The 22,064-nt window shown below is 36.8% G+C and overlaps 1 protein-coding gene across 2 annotated transcripts in view; it reads left to right on the top strand.

Moving 5' to 3' along the window:
* Positions 1–17,206, top strand: part of cacul1 (CDK2 associated cullin domain 1) — a 69,763-nt gene extending 52,557 nt beyond the window's left edge. The window contains exons 6-9 of one of the 2 annotated variants that reach the window (XM_088917548.1): positions 4,305–4,394; positions 12,964–13,102; positions 14,926–14,969; positions 15,902–17,206. In XM_088917548.1, the coding sequence (XP_088773674.1) occupies positions 4,305–4,394; positions 12,964–13,102; positions 14,926–14,969; positions 15,902–15,945 (317 nt within the window). In that variant the 3' untranslated portion in view covers positions 15,946–17,206. The remainder of the gene's footprint in view (positions 1–4,304; positions 4,395–12,963; positions 13,103–14,925; positions 14,970–15,901) is intronic. The other variant, XM_088917549.1, reaches the window with a different exon arrangement.
* The last annotated feature ends 4,858 nt before the right edge of the window (positions 17,207–22,064 follow it).

The raw sequence follows: 22,064 nt of genomic DNA, 5'->3' as shown, positions 1-22,064 counted from the left end.
ACCTGATTTATAGTTTATAAGATGGATTACAGTTGTATTGTAGCTCATTGTCAGTTTGCTGCAATAAAGGAAATTGATTTTTTGATAATAAAAGAAATATGGGTATACCTTTGAAACTAGTTTTCTGCAGGAGTGTGCATAGTGTGTGTCCAAGCAGATTGTGTTGTGGGTATTTTCAATGGCTTCTATCACAGTCCTTCCTGCTTTCTGCAACTAGCAATGTCAAACCAAAATTATATGATTATGCTGAAATATATCAAGTATTACAATAAAAAATCAAAAGAAACCCAAGAAGTGCCTGGTGCAATATATTTACAGTGGCTAGCAAAACTTTTCACGCCTTTGGACTTTTTCACATTTGATTGGTACAATATGAAATCATAATGTGTTGGGATTTTTCTTTGCTTTTGATCGATACAAAACACCTTATAATCTGAAAGTGAAAGCGAAATTTCATAAATAAATGATAAGTATAAAACAGAAAAATAACTAATTGCATAATTATTCATGCTTACAGGAAAAAATCAACCCCACATATGTCATGGGTACTGTATGTTCTTAAGCTGATGATTTAAGATGATACATATGCACATGCTGAAACAAGCCTGCCATTTGTACAGAAGTCCCCTTTCATTTTGAGAGCAAATATAAGGAATTGTGCATGCTGATGACTTCTTCAGCTGTAAATCATAACCACAAGTTGTCTCTAGGCATGTGGGATAAAATTAGAGTTCTACACAGTAAAATGGGTACCGGAATAGCCTTAGTAGACACACTGCTCCTACTTCTTTAGGGTGACCTTAAGTAAGCGACAGAACCTTTTAACAATTGCAGAAAGTGCTGAGAGCAAAATATCTTGAATCTGTAATTGTGAATTTTTTCATTTTCTTCTGTGGTTTTTGCAGTCAGTAATTCATCCCCCGGATTTGTATGTCTTACTGTATCTCTTAACAGCCAACGAATATGTGTGACAAAGTCTCTGTTCCAAATTGTGCTTTGGCTGTGTAAAGCCGTTCTTAGAGATTTTTTACCACATTTAAGTACTCGACACTTCTGTGCTCTTATTTGTTTTGATTGGTATATTCCATTTTAAAAGCTGTTTCAGCTTCCTGCATTTTCAAAAAGACACATGACTTCCATTTAAAATAATTGCAGTGAGTTTCTCCAGCTTGTAGCAACCTCCAATTAAAATGAAGACTTCCTGGATAAAAGAAATCTAAAAGACTGGTAACAAAACTTAACCTGTTATAAATGAATTGAAATGAAAGCCATCCTGGGTAATGCCTGGCTGCTAATCACTCTGAGAAAATAGCTGCCTGATACGTTTTTATATGGGAAGATTGGAATAATTGGATGTGCTGCAAAGCACAAATGTGGCTGTGAATAACATTACATGATTTTAGCCGTTATGTACAACAGCTTAGAGAGATTGTAGTGATTGGCTGCATTGGTGATGATTTGACCGATAAGCCAATAATTACTGAAGCCAGACAAATTGTGGGGTATTAGATTGCGAAGAGCGATTGTTTTGAGCATTCTGCCTCATCTTATTGTAACTTAATTCATAAGGGGGGTTCGAATCTATCTTTGCACTTTGAAGGCTTTGAATTATTTACATCTTAATCGGGCACTCTTCTTGCTTAAAATACTCGGCAAGAGATCTGGAAAAGCAGAGCCAAAGTAAAGTTAGCATATTAATATGTCTGTGGGTTTCAGAATAAATGCTACGAATACTTGCCTTGTAGTTAAGACGTACAAGGCAGAGACTGAGTTATATAAACGTTTAAATCAGATTTTAGGTTATATTTTAGGTTTCATTCTTTTTTGTGTCTACAGTTTGTTTGATATTGCTATAGTATACATTTAAATACAAATATACTATCCAGTAAATTTGATCAAAGCTGACTTTGTTCTAGAAGAGCAGCACAAACTATCATTTAGCTCGTGTCAGAATTTTTATTTTTCAGGATTTAAGATTTTGGCAAAAAAGCACTGTAACAATTTTCCCTGACATAACTGCATGATATTAATTTGACAGAGCTTTTACAGTGTCTTCTGGAAACACGTACAAATCTATAAATACATATTGATTTCAGTTTGTTCTTTAGCACACTGAGATCTATTTCGAGGGAGACATTGTCCTGAATGCAGCAACAAATTAAACCTTTGTTTTAATCAGCCATACAATTGCTCCATTCTTTTATAAGCTTATTCTTAAAATTCTTAAATCTTAAAAATGATTGAGTTTTTTTTCAGTTAAAAAAAAAGTGCCTTGGTCTCTAGATACACTTAAAAAAGTCATATGATTGTTTTTCTTTTATTTGATGACAAGAAATACAGGACAACCTGAATTACCACAGTTACTGTAGAAAGTATGAAGGTATAACGTTTCTACATTCCACTATTTATATTTATGAAGTTAATGACTGAAATAGCTGAATGGTCAACTCATTTTTCCAGTAGTATATCAAGTATATATATATACTGTATATCAGGCTATATATATACAGTGCCTTGCGAAAGTATTCGGCCCCCTTGAACTTTTCAACCTTTTGCCACATTTCAGGCTTCAAACATAAAGATATAAATTTTTTATTTTATGTGAAGAATCACCAACAAGTGGGACACAATTGTGAAGTGGAACGAAATCTATTGGATTTTTGAAACTTTTTTAACTAATAAAAAAATGAAAAGTGGGGCGTGCAAAAGTATTCGGCCCCCTTGCGTTAATACTTTGTAGAGCCACCTTTTGCTGCGATTACAGCTGCAAGTCGCTTGGGGTATGTCTCTATCAGTTTTGCACATCGAGAGACTGAAATTCTTGCCCATTCTTCCTTGCAAAACAGCTCGAGCTCAGTGAGGTTGGATGGAGAGCGTTTGTGAACAGCAGTTTTCAGCTCTTTCCACAGATTCTCGATTGGATTCAGGTCTGGACTTTGACTTGGCCATTCAAACACCTGGATACGTTTATTTGTGAACCATTCCTTTGTAGATTTTGCTGTATGTTTGGGATCATTGTCTTGTTGGAAGATAAATCTCCGTCCCAGTTTCAGGTCTTTTGCAGACTCCAACAGGTTTTCATCCAGAATGGTCCTGTATTTGGCTGCATCCATCTTCCCCTCAATTTTAACCATCTTCCCTGTCCCTGCTGAAGAAAAGCAGGCCCAAACCATGATGCTGCCACCACCATGTTTGACAGTGGGGATGGTGTGTTGAGGGTGATGAGCTGTGTTGCTTTTACGCCAAACATATCGTTTTGCATTGTGGCCAAAAAGTTCGATTTTGGTTTCATCTGACCAGAGCACCTTCTTCCACATGTTTGGGGTGTCTCCCAGGTGGCTTGTGGCAAACTTTAGACGAGACTTTTTATGGATATCTTTGAGAAATGGCTTTCTTCTTGCCACTCTTCCATAAAGGCCAGATTTGTGCAGTGTAAGACTGATTGTTGTCCTATGGACAGACTCTCCCACCTCAGCTGTAGTTCTCTGCAGTTCATCCAGAGTGATCATGGGCCTCGTGGCTGCATCTCTGATCAGTCTTCTCCTTGTCTGAGCTGAAAGTTTAGAGGGACGGCCAGGTCTTGGTAGATTTGCAGTGGTCTGATACTCCTTCCATTTCAAGATGATCGCTTGCACAGTGCTCCTTGGGATGTTTGAAGCTTGGGAAATCTTTTTGTATCCAAATCCGGCTTTAAACTTCTCCACAACAGTATTACGGACCTGCCTGGTGTGTTCCTTGGTCTTCATGATGCTCTCTGCGCTTTCAACAGAACCTTGAGACTATCACAGAGCAGGTGCATTTATACAGAGACTTGATTACACACAGGTGGATTCTATTTATCACCATCAGTCATTTAGGACAACATTGGATCATTCAGAGATCCTCGCTGAACTTCTGGAGTGAGTTTGCTGCACTGAAAGTAAAGGGGCCGAATAATTTTGCACGCCCCACTTTTCATTTTTTTATTAGTTAAAAAAGTTTCAAAAATCCAATAGATTTCGTTCCACTTCACAATTGTGTCCCACTTGTTGGTGATTCTTCACATAAAATAAAAAATTTATATCTTTATGTTTGAAGCCTGAAATGTGGCAAAAGGTTGAAAAGTTCAAGGGGGCCGAATACTTTCGCAAGGCACTGTATATGCATCAGACTGTTAACTCTGTCCAAATGTCCTGTCTCAAAACCAGTCTTGAACTAATGTGTCTTCAAAATCAGGTATTGAATTCCATATATTGGTGGTGTGTTATATATATTTGGAAAGTTTTTAGTTATAATAATGCTAATTATTTTAGTGTTTTCCACAGCTTTACTCTTAGAAGCCCATTCCACGCCTTTTCAGATCACACCATCAACGATGGCAAATATAGTGAAAGGCCTTTACACTCTCCGACCAGGTAAGGAACTCAACCTTATTCATAACGTATTTATAATGTATTTGGCACTGTTAATTCTGTTGGATGGGTTTGGGAAGTTTGCACAGGGAGAAAAATGTTCATCTGTTGTCTTGTCTTATGCTTGGAAGAGTTTACATTTCTTCATATCGCAGTACAGTTTATATAGTGATTAGATCCATGCACAAATCTATGTGTTGATGCTTTAAGATCATTGCACTCACGTCCAAAAAATGGTCATAGTATATTCCAGTGCAGCCAGACTGTAATTAAAAGTGGGATCCAGTACTTTAGAAGACAATAGAAGACAATGAGGCAGCGAGTGAAAGGAAGGCTTTTTTAGATCCCGAGTGGTAATAATTTGGCTCATGTATTAATGATCTTGATGCTTTTGGGGAGACGCAGCTGGAGGATGTGTTCTCATATTTCAGCTTCAATAAATCACTCATTTGACAAACAGCTCAATATCCAACTATAAGGCAATACTTATTTTCTGTGTAGACTGACGTTTGATTTTTTTTTCTAGAGCTGAAATTTAACCTTTTAACTTCTGTTTTTTTTTTACTTTATTCTTAGAATAATGCTAAATAGCATCCTTTTTTCCTCTGAAATCCATGAATGCTACGGCTTTGTGGTACTTTGATTGTAAGTAAAACAATAAGAAGAGATATATAGGTAGGCCTTCACATATATAATTGCTTACAGCTCCTTGCCTATAATATGTATGATATTGGAAGAAAAATTATACACACAGGTTCATCCAGACACAACTGTTTCAAATGGATGTTTTTGTCTCTTCCATATTACTCTTTCTTTTATTATGAACCAGAACATATTAAACAGCAACCCTAATAAATCTAGACTATAGATACAGATGCTATGAAGAGTAAAAGAAATAAATAGCCAAAAATGTGAAAAGCAGGTAATGAGATTTGAGACCAGGCTTGAAAAATTAGTTTAAAAATACTTTGAAATGATTAATATGAGAGAAAAATAACTCTTACCTTAGTATGTTTGAATAAAAGGACAAAAATATAGGCATAATACTGTAAAAAAAGATTGATGCAAACATCACAGCTTGTGTACCGGCTTCATTAATTAGGTGAATTAGTTTTAGTTCAGGTTCAGCTTTATCTTTGGGTATGTTCTGCTGGAGGATTGTGTTATAATCTGTATGTGTGTATACAGTATACTGTACATTCGGTTTCATGGACGTCGGGTTTCATGGACAAAATCTGCTCAAGGGGTATCATGTATGGGAAATCAGAAATATGAGACTTTTCCAGCAATAATGATGAAATGCACAAACTATAAAACAACGCAAAATACTACAATACTAAACAGGTTTAAAATTTAGAAATATTAATGGGGTGCTATAGTGGTACGTTAATTGCTTAGAATGAGTGGTGTTTGTGTTTCCTATGCTTCAGTATTATTTATGACACATGAGAGAGGAGTGTCATACATTTGGTACATTTGGATTTGGTTAATACTTTTCAAATACTTTCTAACTGATACGTTATATGATTCTGACAAATTTGAGGTAATGTGGGAAACGTTTTTGAAGACAGTTCTTAAGGCAAGACTTTTGATATACTGTACAGTATGTTCTACAAGTGCCTGAGCTAGGGTTAGGGTTAGAGCTTGAACAACACCTAGACATTTTATAATGCATTTGCTGTGCTTTATGATGTATTTGAAATTCAGGAAAAGTTTTGTTTGTTGTTTCCTCGAAAAAAAATCGCCCAAATTTGCAGCTTTTGCTACACCGCCGTGCGGCTTATAAGATCGTCTGGACTGTGTTTCTCCATGACCAGGGTTTGCCACCCCTGCACTAGAAAATCCAATAGGGAACAATTTAGATATAAGCACACTAAGTTATGAACTGCAAATTACACATATATGCTTACTTTAATCATAAGAATTAAATAGTATAGTCCTCAATTAAACCTTTTTGATGAAATGTGGTCACTCAAAAATGATTCAAAATCAAAAGTTAGAAAACACTTTCTACATGCTAAACTTTCTCATTTCTTTGCATTTAAAACCAAACAAAATTACAAGTTTAGCCAAACTTTAGTTTTAACTGTAATCGTAACCTTTAAACAACACAGATCTTGCTTCCTTTAAATGCCATTTCAGTTACAAAAAAGAAATACTGGAACATTAAAACAGATTCACAGCAGATACATTTAAAAAGCTTTAAAATAGTAGTTTATAGCTCAGCCATTAACATAAGTGGTCCTGCCAAGCTGGTGCCAAAGCTCAGGAATCTGGGTTTATGCAGCTCTATCTACAACTGGATGTAGGATTTCCTGATGGGCAGACCGCAGGTGGTGAAAATTGCAACTATATCTCCTCTATGTGGATGTTGATGTTTGCTCATTATGCCTTCCAGCATGTAGGCACATCCTGTTGCTGTTTGCATAACATTTGTTTTTTATGGGACAGGGTTGTTAGCCTTGTGCCCAATCTCCTACATGGAGGAACTGGTGCCCGACGTGGGACACGAACCCACTATCCTGAGATTATGAGTATTTGCTCTACCAACAGAGCTAGCTGGGGCAATATCTCCTCTATAGTGATCCTAAATTCTGGAGCTTCCTCAAGGCTGCTGTCTCAGTCCTTGGCTGTATTCCTTGTTCACCTATGACTGTACAGCAGCCATATTAAGAATTTAGTTGATGACACCACAGTTATGGGGCTGATCAGCAACAGCAATGAAGTCTGCATATGGGAGTGAGGTGGAGCATCTAACAAGGTGGTTCCTTGATAACCTGGCCCTGGATGCCCGCAAGACAAAAAAAGTCATTGCAGATTTCAGGAATCCAGAGGGAGTCACGTCACAATCAGTATCAAGGGAAGAACAGTGGGACCTGTGAGTTGCTTCAGGTTCCACTGACTGTAGATCCCTGACGACTTGGCTTGAACTCACCACATGCAGGCCAGTCTGAAAAAAGGCACAACAGCACCTCCACTTTCTGCATTGCATAAAGAAATGTGGTATAGGAAAGCAGCTACTCGGAAACTTTTACCACAGCACCATAGAAAGTGTCCTCACTAGTAGTAGCACTGTATTGTACTGCAAAGACGTTCTACAAAGGGTTGTGGCTATGGCACAGAGAATTAGAGAATCTCACTTATCAATTGATGAGATCCACACCATCCACCATAACAATGAAGCCCAATCCATTATTCAGGATACGATATATCAAACATATATCATAAACCTTGCCTTAAAAAACTGTGATCAAAAATTACTCCAAATTTGTCAGAATCATATAAAGCATATATAAAGTAAATTTGCTTAAATTTGACAGTATTGGTTTTTTGTAACTTGCACCTGAAATTGCGTGTGAAAAACTATAGGTTACGATTACAATAACCACTGAAATTCTGCTAAACTTGTCTTTTTGTTTGGTCTAAATTGCAAAAAATTAAAGAAATTAGCACGTAGAAAGTGTGTTTTCAATATTTTGATTTTTGATGATTTTTGACATATGCGCGATTTAAGAAAAGTTGCATATTTGGGCCAAATTTCTTTTTTGTGGATGTATTACAAAAATTGTTGGTTGTTCGGACCCCAACTATAAGCTTACCTTTTGCACTTCTAGATCATGCATTAGATTAACAACCTTAACTTAAAAACTGTGTTCGAAAATGTTACTTACATTACTGCCCCTGTTTACATTTTCAAGGGCAGTATGTCGTGCCAGAGATACAGCAATAATATCTGACTCATTTGAGCAGGAAGCAAACTGAAGTAGGTCAAGGGAGTCTAGGATCATGCAGTTTTTTGTCACACTACTAGTCTTCCCAGACACTTCATCATCATAAAAGTGGGGTCCACTGGGTGTTGAATGCACTCACATTACCTTGTTCAAATGACTGATTGTGGACAGAGAGAAATTAAAAATGTCTTTATATACAACGTATAACTGAATGCCACAGGTTTTAAGTACACAAGGGGAAATGTCACCTGGGTTTGCTGCCTGTGGGGTTTGCACTCCTTTAAAGGCTCTACACACTTCTTGTTTTGAAAGCTGTGACAGAAGATCTTCTGGTTCTCTGGTAGCTTTGATAGCAAGCTTAGTGTTCTCAGTCTCAAAGTGGTTGTAGAAGATGTTCAGCTCACCTTGCAGTGATGCAACATGAAATAAATAGCTTGTGTATTTATGATGGGGCAGCACAGTGGATAGCATTGCTGCTTTGTAATGTCAATAGCTCCAGTTAGCATATATAATATTGTTACCAAAATTGGTGAAAATCAGGATTTGACCGAGCAGTTTAGTCAATAAGTAAAATAATTATTCATAACCCCCACATTGTAAGTGATTTCCAGCAGTATACCTGAGTAGCTGGTATAATTAGAGGCGCGTGAATTCTTTGTTCTCTGGCACAGCTTTGGTGAGAGGAGTAATAATCCAGGCACACTTGGTTAAACAAATATTTATTAATTACAATAACAAAACACAAACTACACTACACACCACATAACAACACACAAGTTAATTTATGTACAGTATTTACAAATAAGGCGTTTCAAAGGCCTAACATTCTGGGAAAACCCCAGACTGCTACTAAGCATTAAACTCATAATGCCTACAGAGACTCCATAAGAGATGAGCTGCCTTCTAACTAAATACAATGCAACCTGCAGTTAAATCTCTCTCTGCACCCCAGATGTCACAAAATAACTGGGAGCCAATATCCCTATCCATAAAAATGCACCCTAAGCAGGAAAGACGTTTCTAACTGAGGTATTTTTTACCCAGGAAACCCAAGTCTTCTTAAAAACACAGAAAAGCACGCTCTTTCTAACAAGGTTCAGAGACTTAGCTCCAGTCAGGTTTGGTTTGGATGATCAAGTAGAGGCTCTAGCCTGGCACAAGCTCCCACCTCCTTTGAACTCCTCTCTCTTTTCCTTGTTGCCTGCTTCTCTTTTCTTCCCCTCCTCTCTCTCTTCATGTGAACTTATATTGTGTGTGTCTGTACTGATTCTTGCAAATCATTAATTCACAACTTACCTACTGTAGGTATACTAAGGTAAACTTTACAATTGTTTATGCTCAAGGGACCCCCCAGACCTCGGGCATCCTCTCTGCTTTGAAGTTACAAGTGTTTACTCTTCCAAGTGTCACAAACTTTATCTAAAATCTAAGAGACACCTCTCAGTCAACTGAAACTGTAATAATATATATATAGTTTTCTCTTACAATAGTATGTTTTTGGACTTTAAAAATGTCATTTGTGACTTAACACCAATAATGGAAACCCCTTTCCCCCATTAGTCCATAATACTGAAAGGTTTTTTCTGTACTTTAATAATAAGGAGTAGATATACAGTATAGCCAGGTCTTAATTTCCTTAGATTTATCTAATCTTAGTTATGAACAGGGTCTGATGAGACCAGGCTTTGTGATGTATTCAAGATATAGGTTGGATATCGGTGAACAGTACTGTTTGCAGATAGAAAGTTTTTTGAAGATGTGTGTCTTCTTCATTAAGTTAAAGAATCTGTTATGAACCACATACTGTATAAAAGAGGATAAAAATAACATACATGTATTGATGGTCTAAACAATTATTAAAGTCTGTGATCACAGAAATAATAACCAGGAACAAAGTATTGAGAATAACACAGACAAACCCAAATTCTGCAAAACTGCAAAGTCTACCTCTAACATAAAAACTGAGGTTTTTAATTTTTTGAATTTGGAATAATCTTACATCAAAGGTTTTTGTGGAGTACTGTGATTTAGAACTCTGAAGGCCTCTGTCGTATATTATTGATTGGAAATGACTTTTATTTGGGTTTTTGGTGCTCTTTGTCATGCAGTGGGCTTATTATAGATTTGTATTGCAGGTCACTCCAATTTAAAAAAAACACCATCAAGAGATATTTATTGGAGGGACAGTGCTTTAATAAATTTGGAAAAAACCTTCAGGGGACTGCTTCCCTAGCTTTGATCAGGGAAAATGATTAAAACATCCCCTTGTTCTAGATACTGAAGATACTCATTAAATTACTTTAATAAATAAAACAAATTATTTTAACCATTGTTTTATCACCTATTCATTCCTAATCACTTCCCTCGTCTCAGTAGTTGTTTGAGTTAAATGAAGCATTCCGTGAACTACAGATATAAAAGACAGGGAGAAGATTGACTGTGTAGTTTGCCTCAGTAATTGATGTAGAGGAAGGGAGACAACTGACAGTGTGTGGAAAGGAGTGTATTGCTCTAGTGCTTTTCATTGATTAGTCCATTAATAATTGTACCTGTTTGTGCTAACTATTGCAGGGCTCTTATATTTTCTCCCCAGAAATGTTTTTCATAGAGTTTGATACTGTTTCTATGGCTGTGTCAGTGGGACTGTTGGTATCTGTTTGAGCCTTTTTAGGTCTATAGCTATTTCTGTTATATTAAGATTGAATGAATTATGTCAGGTTTCATTGAATATTTTTTTATTATTATTATTGAATTTATTATCTTTTAATTGTAGGTTTGCAAATGGAGTGGTACAGTACTATTGTCCACACTGTCCAATTATAACACTTTTTTCCCCAGATTGATTTCACAAATCATTCAGTTAAGCTCACAGAATGAAAGGAAGGTTAAAAATGAGGGGAGGCCTTTCGCCATTATCTTGCTTTTTTTTTTCTAATAGCTTATTGATCTGTAAATCTCCTCAGTAAAATTATCCCATTTGTAAAATTATTCCAGAAAATCAACAGTAGTATGGCTACTGTACAGCAGTTTCTATAAAGAAATGCCTCTTGTTTTTTAGTCCTGAAAGAATTATCTTAATTTTCTCATGTCCTTGTTTCACTGATAATAAAATAGTCCTCTGAGGTGAAATTCGCTGGAAAATTTCAGGAAAGCATCCAAGATATTAACATCCTTTTAGCTGAGTGATAAAGTTGAAGTTTGTTGATTTTTGTTTTTCGCCTGGGTTGACTTATCTCTGTTCCAGATAAGACTAACTTTAATTATTTCTCGTTGGTTTCAGCTACCTTATATTAACACCCCACGCTCCTCTGCACAGAATGTTTTACGGGTCATGAATTGTGTCTATATCTTTTGGAATTCCATATTGGTATCATCTGTGAACTTTGCGAGTTAGCTAACTATACTAACAGTCTAAATTAATACAATCTACTGTATATAGAGTGGTAATCCTTGTAAAAAATGTAAAGCATTTAAATTTAAAATAAAAAAAGATCTCAATATAGAATATGATATGCTTTCTTTGACCCAATTACTATTTGTGCTTGTTCAAGGAATTAAATAAGTATTTGAGCATGTACATCCATTGCAAGCATCCATTTTGGCTGTGCCAAATAATCCTATTTCCCTACAGGTGATACTCTAGTTTACCTATAATTATAATTTCCATAAACGTACATCTAATTGAACTGAAATATTGTTGGTCTACAATTAAATGGATGAGTTTTTTTCTATGGATGGTTGCTACATTAGCGATTTTCCAGTGAATGGTTATTACCCCTCTCCTGAGTACCAGTTTGCAGTGTTCTGCTAGTAACAGTCTATGAATAACTTCTCTGATGCTGGTTGAGTACCATCAGGAACTAGAGATTTGTTTGAGTGCTTTTAATACCTGCATGATGTCTTCCTTTTTCTGTTTTTAATACTGTTTAGAAATTTCTTGCAAAACCTGTAACAATACCTGTGTCAGTTTCTTCCTTGGTAAACACCTGAGTAAAATATTCATATTTCCTGAGAGGCATTCAAAATACAACAAATGAATATACTGTGGGAACCAATAATATTTCTCTTTACCCTAACTTCACATGAAAAGGATGAACACACATATTTCTAAGGTCTATTACAGTGGCATATTAAAGAAAGGCCACGTGCTCATACCATTCTTTTGTCTTTCTCTTCTGATAAGAAGAGAAAGACAGATTGGCTAGCAGCCATATCACCCTGCAACTCACAACTGGCAGCCCACTGAAGCTCAGCAGGTGTGAGCCTGGTCAGTACCTGGATGGGAGACCTCCTGGGAAAAACTAAGGTTGCTGCTGGAAGCGGTGTTAGTGGGGCCGGCAGGGGGCGCTCACCCTGCGGGCTGTGTGGGTCCTAATGCCCCAGTATAGTGACGGGGACACTATACTGTAAACAGGCGCCGTCCTTCGGATGAGACGTAAAACCGAGGTCCTGACTCTCTGTACAGTACAGTTTTTAATTATACATATGGAGGAGATTGTGATTTCTGATACAGTACTTTGATTTAGCTATTTAATCTTGAGGACAAACATTTATTAAAAGTAATAGGATGTGTCATTCTACTGCTGCAGAAATCACAGGTTTAGCAAAATACCTCCATCAGGCTCAGGAATATATCTTCTGATTAATGGGTAAAGACTTAAATGGCAAAGAATTTGTGGTGCAAATTGAGCTATTTGGAAATGCCTTAGAATGCAGATTCACTTATACATGATTTGTAGTCAACAACTGCTGTTCATCTAAATTACTTTCTACTCCCTTTGTAGTTATATTCCCTTGTTCTCGACTATTTCTGTGCAGTAAAACTTTTTTTTGTTTTCCAGACTGGGTACAACTGGCCCCAGTTCTTTTTTCCAGCTTTATTCCCAATATCCTCCCTCCAGCACTGGAGTCAGAACTGTCAGAGTATGCAGCACAGGACCAGAAGCTCCAAAGGGAACTTGTCCAGAATGGATTCACTAGGTAAGGGCTGTAGCGCCTGCTTGCTGTCTCACTGGCAGCTTTGTAGATGAAATATCCTTCGGTCTATCCACTGTCAGGTACAGTAGCTGCTTATCCGGGCAGGTACTACTACAACAGGCAGGCACCTCAATTGTCTTCCTCTTTAGTATAGTGGCAAGTATCCCCGCCTGTCACGCGGGAGACCGGGGTTCGATTCCCCGACGGGGAGTAGGAAGCTTTCCTGCAATTTCCCTCACGGGATCAATAAAGTATCTATCTATCTATCTATCACCTGTACTGGAAGGACAATATGACAGGTTGAAGAACTCAGGAAGAATGTGCACCCAGCATGCCTGAAGCCAGGATCTTGGAATTGTGAGGCTGTGGTGCTAACTGCCATGATGCCATGCACCCCTAGAAATTGAATTATTTGCACCATAAAATTACAAAAAAACACATAAAGAGGGTTTTACTTAGATGAGTGCCAGAGCAGAACTGTGCAAGATAAATGTCGTGGTAATGCTGTAATAATATAAAGCTTGTGAATTAAGCAGTAAAGAAGGTTATTTATTTTTTTTAATTGCAGGAATAGTTTTGTAATTTCTTGTGATTTCTGTGAAATTTTAAAGCTTACTTTTTAAATTAAACTTATATATTATACCATATATTTATAATGTTTATACTAATAAGTATACTTACAATATTTTATGTACTCCAGTTCATATAACGAATTCACATTATTGCAAGTTTACACATGCATATACACTGCCTGTATATTTTTTATTAGTGTATATATTAACAGGGATCAGAGCATTTTGAGTTATTTTTATGATGCAATTAATTTGCAGTTCACTGAAGTTTTAGGCATTAAATTATACAGCACCTTTGGATGTCCCCATTAAAACTATATAAAATTATTATATAATATAGTGTATATCTGATTATTTTAGTTATATGACTGATAACAGATCAGAGGGACATTTGGCACTCTCTAGAAAAAACATTAAGACCCAGTGAGGTTGACAACATCAAAGCAATTTTAACAAGAAAAAATGTCCCCCTACACACAGAAGCAGTGAGCCCCGAGCCTGTGTTACAATGTTCTCTGTACAAAACTTTTCTCATTTGAAAAAAATGTTCTCTTGTATTTCTCTAAACTTGATGCAACTTTGCTAGAGAAAATAACAGTAATAAGACATGTAGCTTTTTTAAAATCGTTTCCGTCTTTGTTATGCAAACCTCTCTAATAAGCTTAACAAGTCCACTGGAGTCATTTACATGTACTGTATGCACCTTTCCTGTCAGAAGAGCAAGTGTAATGTACAACTATGATTTAGTCACTTCTTTGGCCCTAATCAGCTATAATTTGGCACCACTCATTTTTCTTTTATTATCCTTCCTTTTTCATGGTTTGAAAAGCTATTGCCAATTGTAGAAAGACTGGGTAATATGGTTTTAGCTTAACCCTGCATTTCCACACCATATAAAATCATTTTTATTTCTTTCTTACATTGTCCTGTTGGCAACAGAAATGCAATCACAGAGTAACAAGAAAAGTATTCTTATGTGTTTTGGATTCTGAATTGATTTGTTACTATGCATGTCGAAACAATCTCTGGTGGCACGTCTCAGAGCTGGCAATAAAATCCAGTGTATTTTATTATTAATACCCCTGATTCTTACAGTAAAAAACTGAAATACAGGGCACTTCCAGGAACATTTTTTCACTGGTTACCCACAGTATCATGAAGGTTCTCCGTTGCTTCTTGTCTTTACTTTTAGCAGAGTTACTTGTTAATGTGTGAATTCATGCAGTGCCTTGTTGTTTTCTGTGTGTTTTGAAGGGGTGATCAGTCTCGGAAGAGGGCTGGTGAAGAACTGTCCTACAGTAAGTTACATACTGTATCTTCTCTCTGCCTTTGTAAGTGTTCTCCTTCCAAAATGAGGAGTAGGGGGACACCTGAGCTGGTCTGTTTTCCTGACCTGCTTAAACATAATGCCTTTTATAATAATAATAATTGCTTACACTTATATAGCGCTTTTCTGGACACTCCACTCAAAGTGCTTTACAGGTAATGGGGACTCCCCTCCACCACCACCAATGTGCAGCATCCACCTGGATGATGTGACGGCAGCCATAGTGTGCCAAAACGCTCACCACACATCAGCTATCAGTGGGGAGGAGAGCAGAGTAATGTAGTAATGTATAGAGGGGGATTATTAGGAGGCCATGATTGGTAAGGGCCAATGGGAAATTTGGCCCCTACTACACCCCTACTCTTTTCGAGAAACGCCCTGGGATTTTTTAATGACCACAGAGAGTCAGGACCTCGGTTTTACGTCGGTTTTACGACAGCGACTGTTTACAGTATAGTGTCCCCGTCACTATACTGGGGCATTAGGACCCACATGGACCCCTGCTGGCCCCACTAACACCTCTTCCAGCAGCAACCTTAGTTTTTCCCTGGAGGTCTCCCATCCAGGTACTGACCAGGCTCACACCTGCTTAGCTTCAGTGGGTTGCCAGTTGTGAGTTGCAGGGTGATATAGCTGCTGGCCTTTTGTAATACAACGACACTTATGACCTGTAGAAAGAGATTGTCAGGATTCAGGAATAACAAAATGTAGGTTTGTTATGCTCATTATTATAGCAGTATTTTAGCTGTTAAAGTTTTAGCTGTTAATGCTTCAAGTGCACATTTTATAATTAGATTTGTTTGACAGTGAAATTGAAATGAAAAATACAAAAATAATGTCGAAGGATGTGGGTATTTAAGACCAGATTATATGTTATGTGAAGCCTTTTTGCTTCCTTTCCAGATGGGTCGTCATCTTCATGTACCAGCTCTAGAAGCTACAGATAGTGGGGATTTGCCAAGCCAGTGTTCTGCTGTGCTGCGCAGTACATACAGAGAGAAGAAAGGGGCACTATGGAATGAGCCAGAATGTGGACGGGAGAGACAGAGACTCCTTTCATACACAATACCTGAAACAAACCAGAAACCGTGAGAGAGCTTGAAAGACTAATAGACACGTTGCTCCTTTCTTTTGTTTCCTAACAACTACGCTGCTGACGGACTGGATAAAGTCTTCTGAACTGGAATGGATTTCAACCAGTGTTTTACAACTGATGCCAGTAATCCCCTGAGTTTAGGATTTCTGGAATTTGCGTATTCTTAAAATGTGAAGAGAAGCTGTCAGAAAAGGTTTAATAAAAACACAGCACTCTGAACTAAGAGAAAAAAAGCTGTCATGCACATGTTTTTGTTTTAATTGAATCTTAAAAATCCACTATTTCTCTATCTTAACTTCTCAGAAGATATTTCCCAAAACACAGATTTTGTTTTGTAGTTTTAAGGTAAAATGTTCCTTTATGAGGGACTTAATTCCTCTGAAGTGAGCTGAACTTTTCATCAATGTATTATGTAGTTTTCAACTTTAAGAAAGCAAGTTGTTCACAAAGAAGAAACTAATTTTTCTCCAAATATTGTAACTTGATGCCCATAAAAATGATGGGATTGTTGACATTTGGCTCTCTGGGTATTAAGTGTCAGTGCTAATTAAGTGCTAATGTACTGAGTTTTATGATCTGAAAAGAATGCCATTTGTGTTTTATTTCACTTGTAAGGTTAAGATTTTCCCCCTCCATTGTCTGAAAACCTTAACTGAAGTGTTTCACCCTCCTGAGAAACAAGTGATGCCTGTCAATGCTGGTTTCAGTTTTTTGCACACAGTCATCCATTTGACAGAAAGAAGTGTGCAAATGTTTAGCACTTCTTTTTCCCTTGAGGTGCTGATGTGAATAAACCCGCTGCATGCCTTTCGACAGTGGCCTAGCCTTTCCAGCAGTTAATATGGTATATGACTTGTCACAAAGTGGTGTGTGGATTCACTTTGCTGATTTTGAAATTAGATTTTTTGTTGAATGTGATATTATTTCAGCATTAACTCTTTAAAAGAGACTGCCCCCATCACCCTTTTTGAATTGATGAGGGATTTTTACAATTGTTGGTTTTGATATTGACTTTATTTTGATACCTGTTTAAACTGAAAGCATAACTCATGTCTAGATATAAAATTACAGTTGAAAACACTTGTCAAAGATTAAAAAACATGTATCTCTCAGATATGTTGTGTTGATGTGTTGGGAAAATAACTCTTTTTTGAAAGCACAAAAGTGCTGTTTACTGGTGGTGAAAAGGTTTTTATATTTTCATCTGCTTTGCTGAACAACTTTGTAGATGATATTTCCAGCAATTTACCAATGCCTTTTAGGCCTAGATCAAAGTTAGTCAAGTCATGCTGGTCCTAGAAAGCCAGGAGTCAACAGGTCTTATACAGTAGTATTTGTAAAGACTTGGAAGACATGGACTTTGATTAATGTAATAAAATCTAGTTTGATTCAGTTAAGTTAGAAATATCCTTGTTTTTGAGAGCCAAAGTTTTAGTATTTTTATTATTTTCATTTCAAATAATTCTTAAACTAGTATAATTGTACAAATCTCTTGCTTAGCTGTTGAAAACTAAAGTGTACCAAGTGTTCACAAACTTTGGATTGAAGACCTTCTGGATTGTGGCTCTCCAGGACAAGGGCTACTCCTGGCATACTGTAGGTAGTAGTAACAAAGTGATGTCCTTCAAAAGTATCTGAATTTTGCATCTTGGGGTACCGTTTGCAATGCAGTACATTGCACAGAAAATAACGTAATCCTGCTTTTATGATGTTTGTGGTAAAAGACATTGGTAATGGGCTTTTTATTGAAAGCTTATAACTTTGTTGGAAATAAAGGAGCCCAAACCAATGATGAACATCTTTTGTTTCTTTCAATCTAACCGATTGTAACTAAGATTGTTTTTTAATTAAGGCTCTGTGGCATTCACATCAATTTACCCTTGATTGTTTTTCAGATTTTTGTGAAACAAAAGATTCACTAATTCATGTTATTTCATTTTAAACACTAGTCTTGATGTCTTGGTGTGCCATTTATACAATACTCGTTTTGCTAACAATATGCTAATGTATAACAGTGCTCACTGAGCTGATTTGAGAAGTGACCCCACCACTTCTTCTCTGAAATCTAGACAATGTAAAACCCTGCACATGCATTGGATCTGGTGGTGGAGTTGGCACTAGGGAGTGGTCATGTGTGTGTTGTATCCCGCAAGCAACCAGAATCAATTCTGGCAGGGGCAGGGAGAGCAGTACAAAAGACAACACCACACAATGTGCACAGTACATTACCCAACTGAATAAAAAATAATTACAGTCACATACTGTAGTAGTACAAAACAATAAACACACAGGACGTTAGATAAGTGATATCTGATTCATGGATGGTGCAGACCATAAGAGAGAACAGTTTGTGGCCTGGAGGGCTGGTATCCTGAATAATGGATTGGGCTTTATTGTGATAGTGGATGGTGTGGATCTCATCAATTGATGATAAGTGAGATTCTCTAATTCTCTGTGCCATAGCCACAACCCTTTGTAGAACGTCTTTGCAGTACAATACATTGCTACTACTAGTGAGGACACTTTCTATGGTGCTGTGGTAAAAGTTTCTGAGTAGTTGCTTTCCTATACCACATTTCTTTATGCAATGCAGAAAGTGGAGGTGCTGTTGTGCCTTTTTTCAGACTGGCCTGCATGTGGTGAGTTCAAGCCAAGTCGTCAGGGATCTACAGTCCGTGGAACCTGAAGCAGCTCACAGGTCCCACTGTTCTTCCCTTGATACTGATTGTGACGTGACGTGACTCCCTCTGGATTCCTGAAATCTGCAATGACTTTTTTTGTCTTGCGGGCATCCAGGGCCAGGTTATCAAGGAACCACCTTGTTAGATGCTCCACCTCACTCCCATATGCAGACTTCGTTGCTGTTGCTGATCAGCCCCATAACTGTGGTGTCATCAACTAAATTCTTAATATGGCTGCTGTACAGTCATAGGTGAACAAGGAATACAGCCAAGGACTGAGACAGCAGCCTTGAGGAAGCTCCAGAATTTAGGATAACTATAGAGGAGATATTGTTGCAATTTTCACCACCTGAGGTCTGCCAATCAGGAAATCCTACATCCAGTTGTAGATAGAGCTGCACAAACCCAGATTCATGAGCTTTGGCACCAGCTTGGCAGGACCAATTATGTTAATGGCTGAGCTATAAGCTATTGTGAATTAGTCAGAATTCCAGTTATAAAGTTTTTTAAACATATCTGCTGTGAATCTGTTTTAGTGTTCCAGTATTTCTTTTCTTGCTACCTGCAACTGAAATGGCATATGAAGGAAGGAAGCAAAAAATGCGAATTTGAGCCAAAGTCCTTTTCGAGCAAACTACATTACAACACTTTTTCTGCATTTCAAATACATCATAAAGCACAACAAATGCATTATAAAATGTCTAAATGTTGTTCAAGCCCTAACCCTTACCCTAGCTCGGGCACTTGTAGAACATACTGTGCAGTACATCAAAAGTCTTGCCTTAAAAACTGTGTTCAAAAGCCTTTCCCACATGACTCCAAATTTTTTAGAAAATTATAATGTGTCAGTAATAATGTATTTGAAATGTATTAACAGTGAATTTGTTTTAATTTGACAGTACTGCCTTTTTTGTAACGTGCACCTGATGTGGCTTTTAAAATTAGCAAGATTTGTGTTGTTTAAAGGTTAAGATTACAATTACCATGAAAGTTTGGCAGCACATGTCTTTTTGATTGGTTAAAAATGTAAGAAATGAGAGAGTTCAGCATATAGAAAGTGTGTTTTCAAACTTTTGATTTTTGATGATATTTGATGGACAGGCATGGCGGTGTAGCAAAAAATGCAACTTTGGGCCAAATTTTTTTGAGCAAACAAAAAAACAACACTTTTCCTGCATTTCAAATACATCATAAAGCACACCAAATATATTATAAAATGTCTAGGTGTTGTTCAAGCCCTAACCCTAACCCTAGCTCGGGCACTTGTAGAACATACTGTGCAGTACATCAAAAGTCTTGCCTTAAAAACTGTGTTCAAAAACGTTTCCCACATGACTCCAAATTTGTCAGAATCATATAATGTGTCAGTTATAATCTATTTGAAATGTATTAACAGTGAATCTGTTTTAATTTGACAGTCCTTCCTTTTTTGTAACGTGCACCTGATGTGGCTTTTAAAATTAGCAAGATTTGTGTTGTTTAAAGGTTAAGATTACAATTACCATGAAAATTTGGCAGCACATGTCTTTTTGATTGGTTAAAAATGTAAGAAATTAGAGAGTTCAGCATGTAGAAAGTGTGTTTTCAAACTTTTGATTTTTGATGATATTTGATGGACAGGCATGGCGGTGTAGCAAAAAATGTAAATATGGGCCAAATTTCTTTTTCGAGCAAACAACATTACAACACTTTTCCTGCATTTCAAATACATCATAAAGCACAGCAAATGCATTATAAAATGTCTAGGTGTTGTTCAAGCCTTAACGCTAACCCTAGCTTGGGCTCCTGTAAAACATAAAGTACTGTACAGTACATCAAATGTCTTGCCTTAAGAGCTGTGCTCAAAAACATTTCCCACATGACTCCAAATTTGTCAGAATCATATAATGTATCAGTTAAAATGTATTTGAAATGTATTAACTGTGAATCTGTTTTAATTTGACAGTACTGCCTTTTTTGTAACGTGCACCTGAATTGGATTTTAAAATGAACAAGATTTGTGCTATTTAAAGATTAGGATTACAATTACCAAGAAAGTTCAGAAGCACTTATCTTTTTGTTTGGTTAAAAATGCAAGAAATGAGAGAGTTCAGCATGTAGAAAGTGTGTTTTCCAAAGTTCGATTTTTGATGATATGTGATTGACAGGCATGGCGGCATAGCAAAAAATGCAACTTTGGGCCAAATTTCTTTCGAGCAAACTACATAACAACACTTTTCCTGCATTTCAAATACATCATAAAGCACAGCAAATGCATTATAAAATGTCTAAATGTTGTTCAAGCCCTAACCCTTACCCTAGCTCGAGCACTTGTAGAACATACTGTACTGTGCAGTACATCAAAAGTCTTGCCTGAAAAACTGTGTTCAAAAACATTTCCCACATGACTCCAAATTTGTTAGAATCATGTAATGTGTCAGTAATAATATATTATAAATGTATTAACAGTGAATTGTAACGTGCACCTGATGTGGCTTTTAAAATTAGCAAGATTTGTGTTGTTTAAAGGTTAGGATTACAATAACCATGAAAGTTTGGCAGAACTTATCTTTTTGTTTGGTTAAAAATACAAGAAATGAGAGAGTTCAGCATATAGAAAGTGTGTTTTCAAACTTTTGATTTTTGATGATATTTGATGGACAGGCATGGCGGTGTAGCAAAAAATGCAACTTTGGGCCAAATTTTTTTGAGCAAACAAAAAACAACACTTTTCCTGCATTTCAAATACATCATAAAGCACACCAAATATATTATAAAATGTCGTGTTGTTCAAGCCCTAACCCTAACCCTAGCTCGGGCACTTGTAGAAAATACTGTGCAGTACATCAAAAGACTTGCCTTAAAAACTGTGCTCAAAAACCTTTCCCACATGACTCCAAATTTGTCAGAATCATATAATGTGTCAGTTATAATCTATTTGAAATGTATTAACAGTGAATCTGTTTTAATTTGACAGTCCTTCCTTTTTTGTAACGTGCACCTGTTGTGGCTTTTAAAATTAGCAAGATTTGTGTTGTTTAAAGGTTAAGATTACAATTACATTAAAGTTTGGCAGCACATGTCTTTTTGATTGGTTAAAAATCTACGAAATGAGAGAGTTCTGCATGTAGAAAGTGTGTTTTCAAACTTTTGATTTTTGATGATATTTGATGGACGGGCATGGCGGTGTAGCAAAAAATGCAAATTTGGGCCAAATTTATTTTTCGAGCAAACAATAAAACAACACTTTTCCTGCATTTCAAATACATCATAAAGCACAGCAAATGCATTATAAAATGTCTAGGTGTTG

Source organism: Atractosteus spatula, chromosome 5 (assembly GCF_055471065.1).
Source record: "Atractosteus spatula isolate fAtrSpa1 chromosome 5, fAtrSpa1.hap1, whole genome shotgun sequence".
Taxonomy (NCBI): Eukaryota; Metazoa; Chordata; class Actinopteri; order Semionotiformes; family Lepisosteidae; genus Atractosteus; species Atractosteus spatula.
The sequence above is the reverse complement of the archived record's forward strand: the minus strand, read 5'-3'. Positions and strand labels throughout refer to the sequence as shown.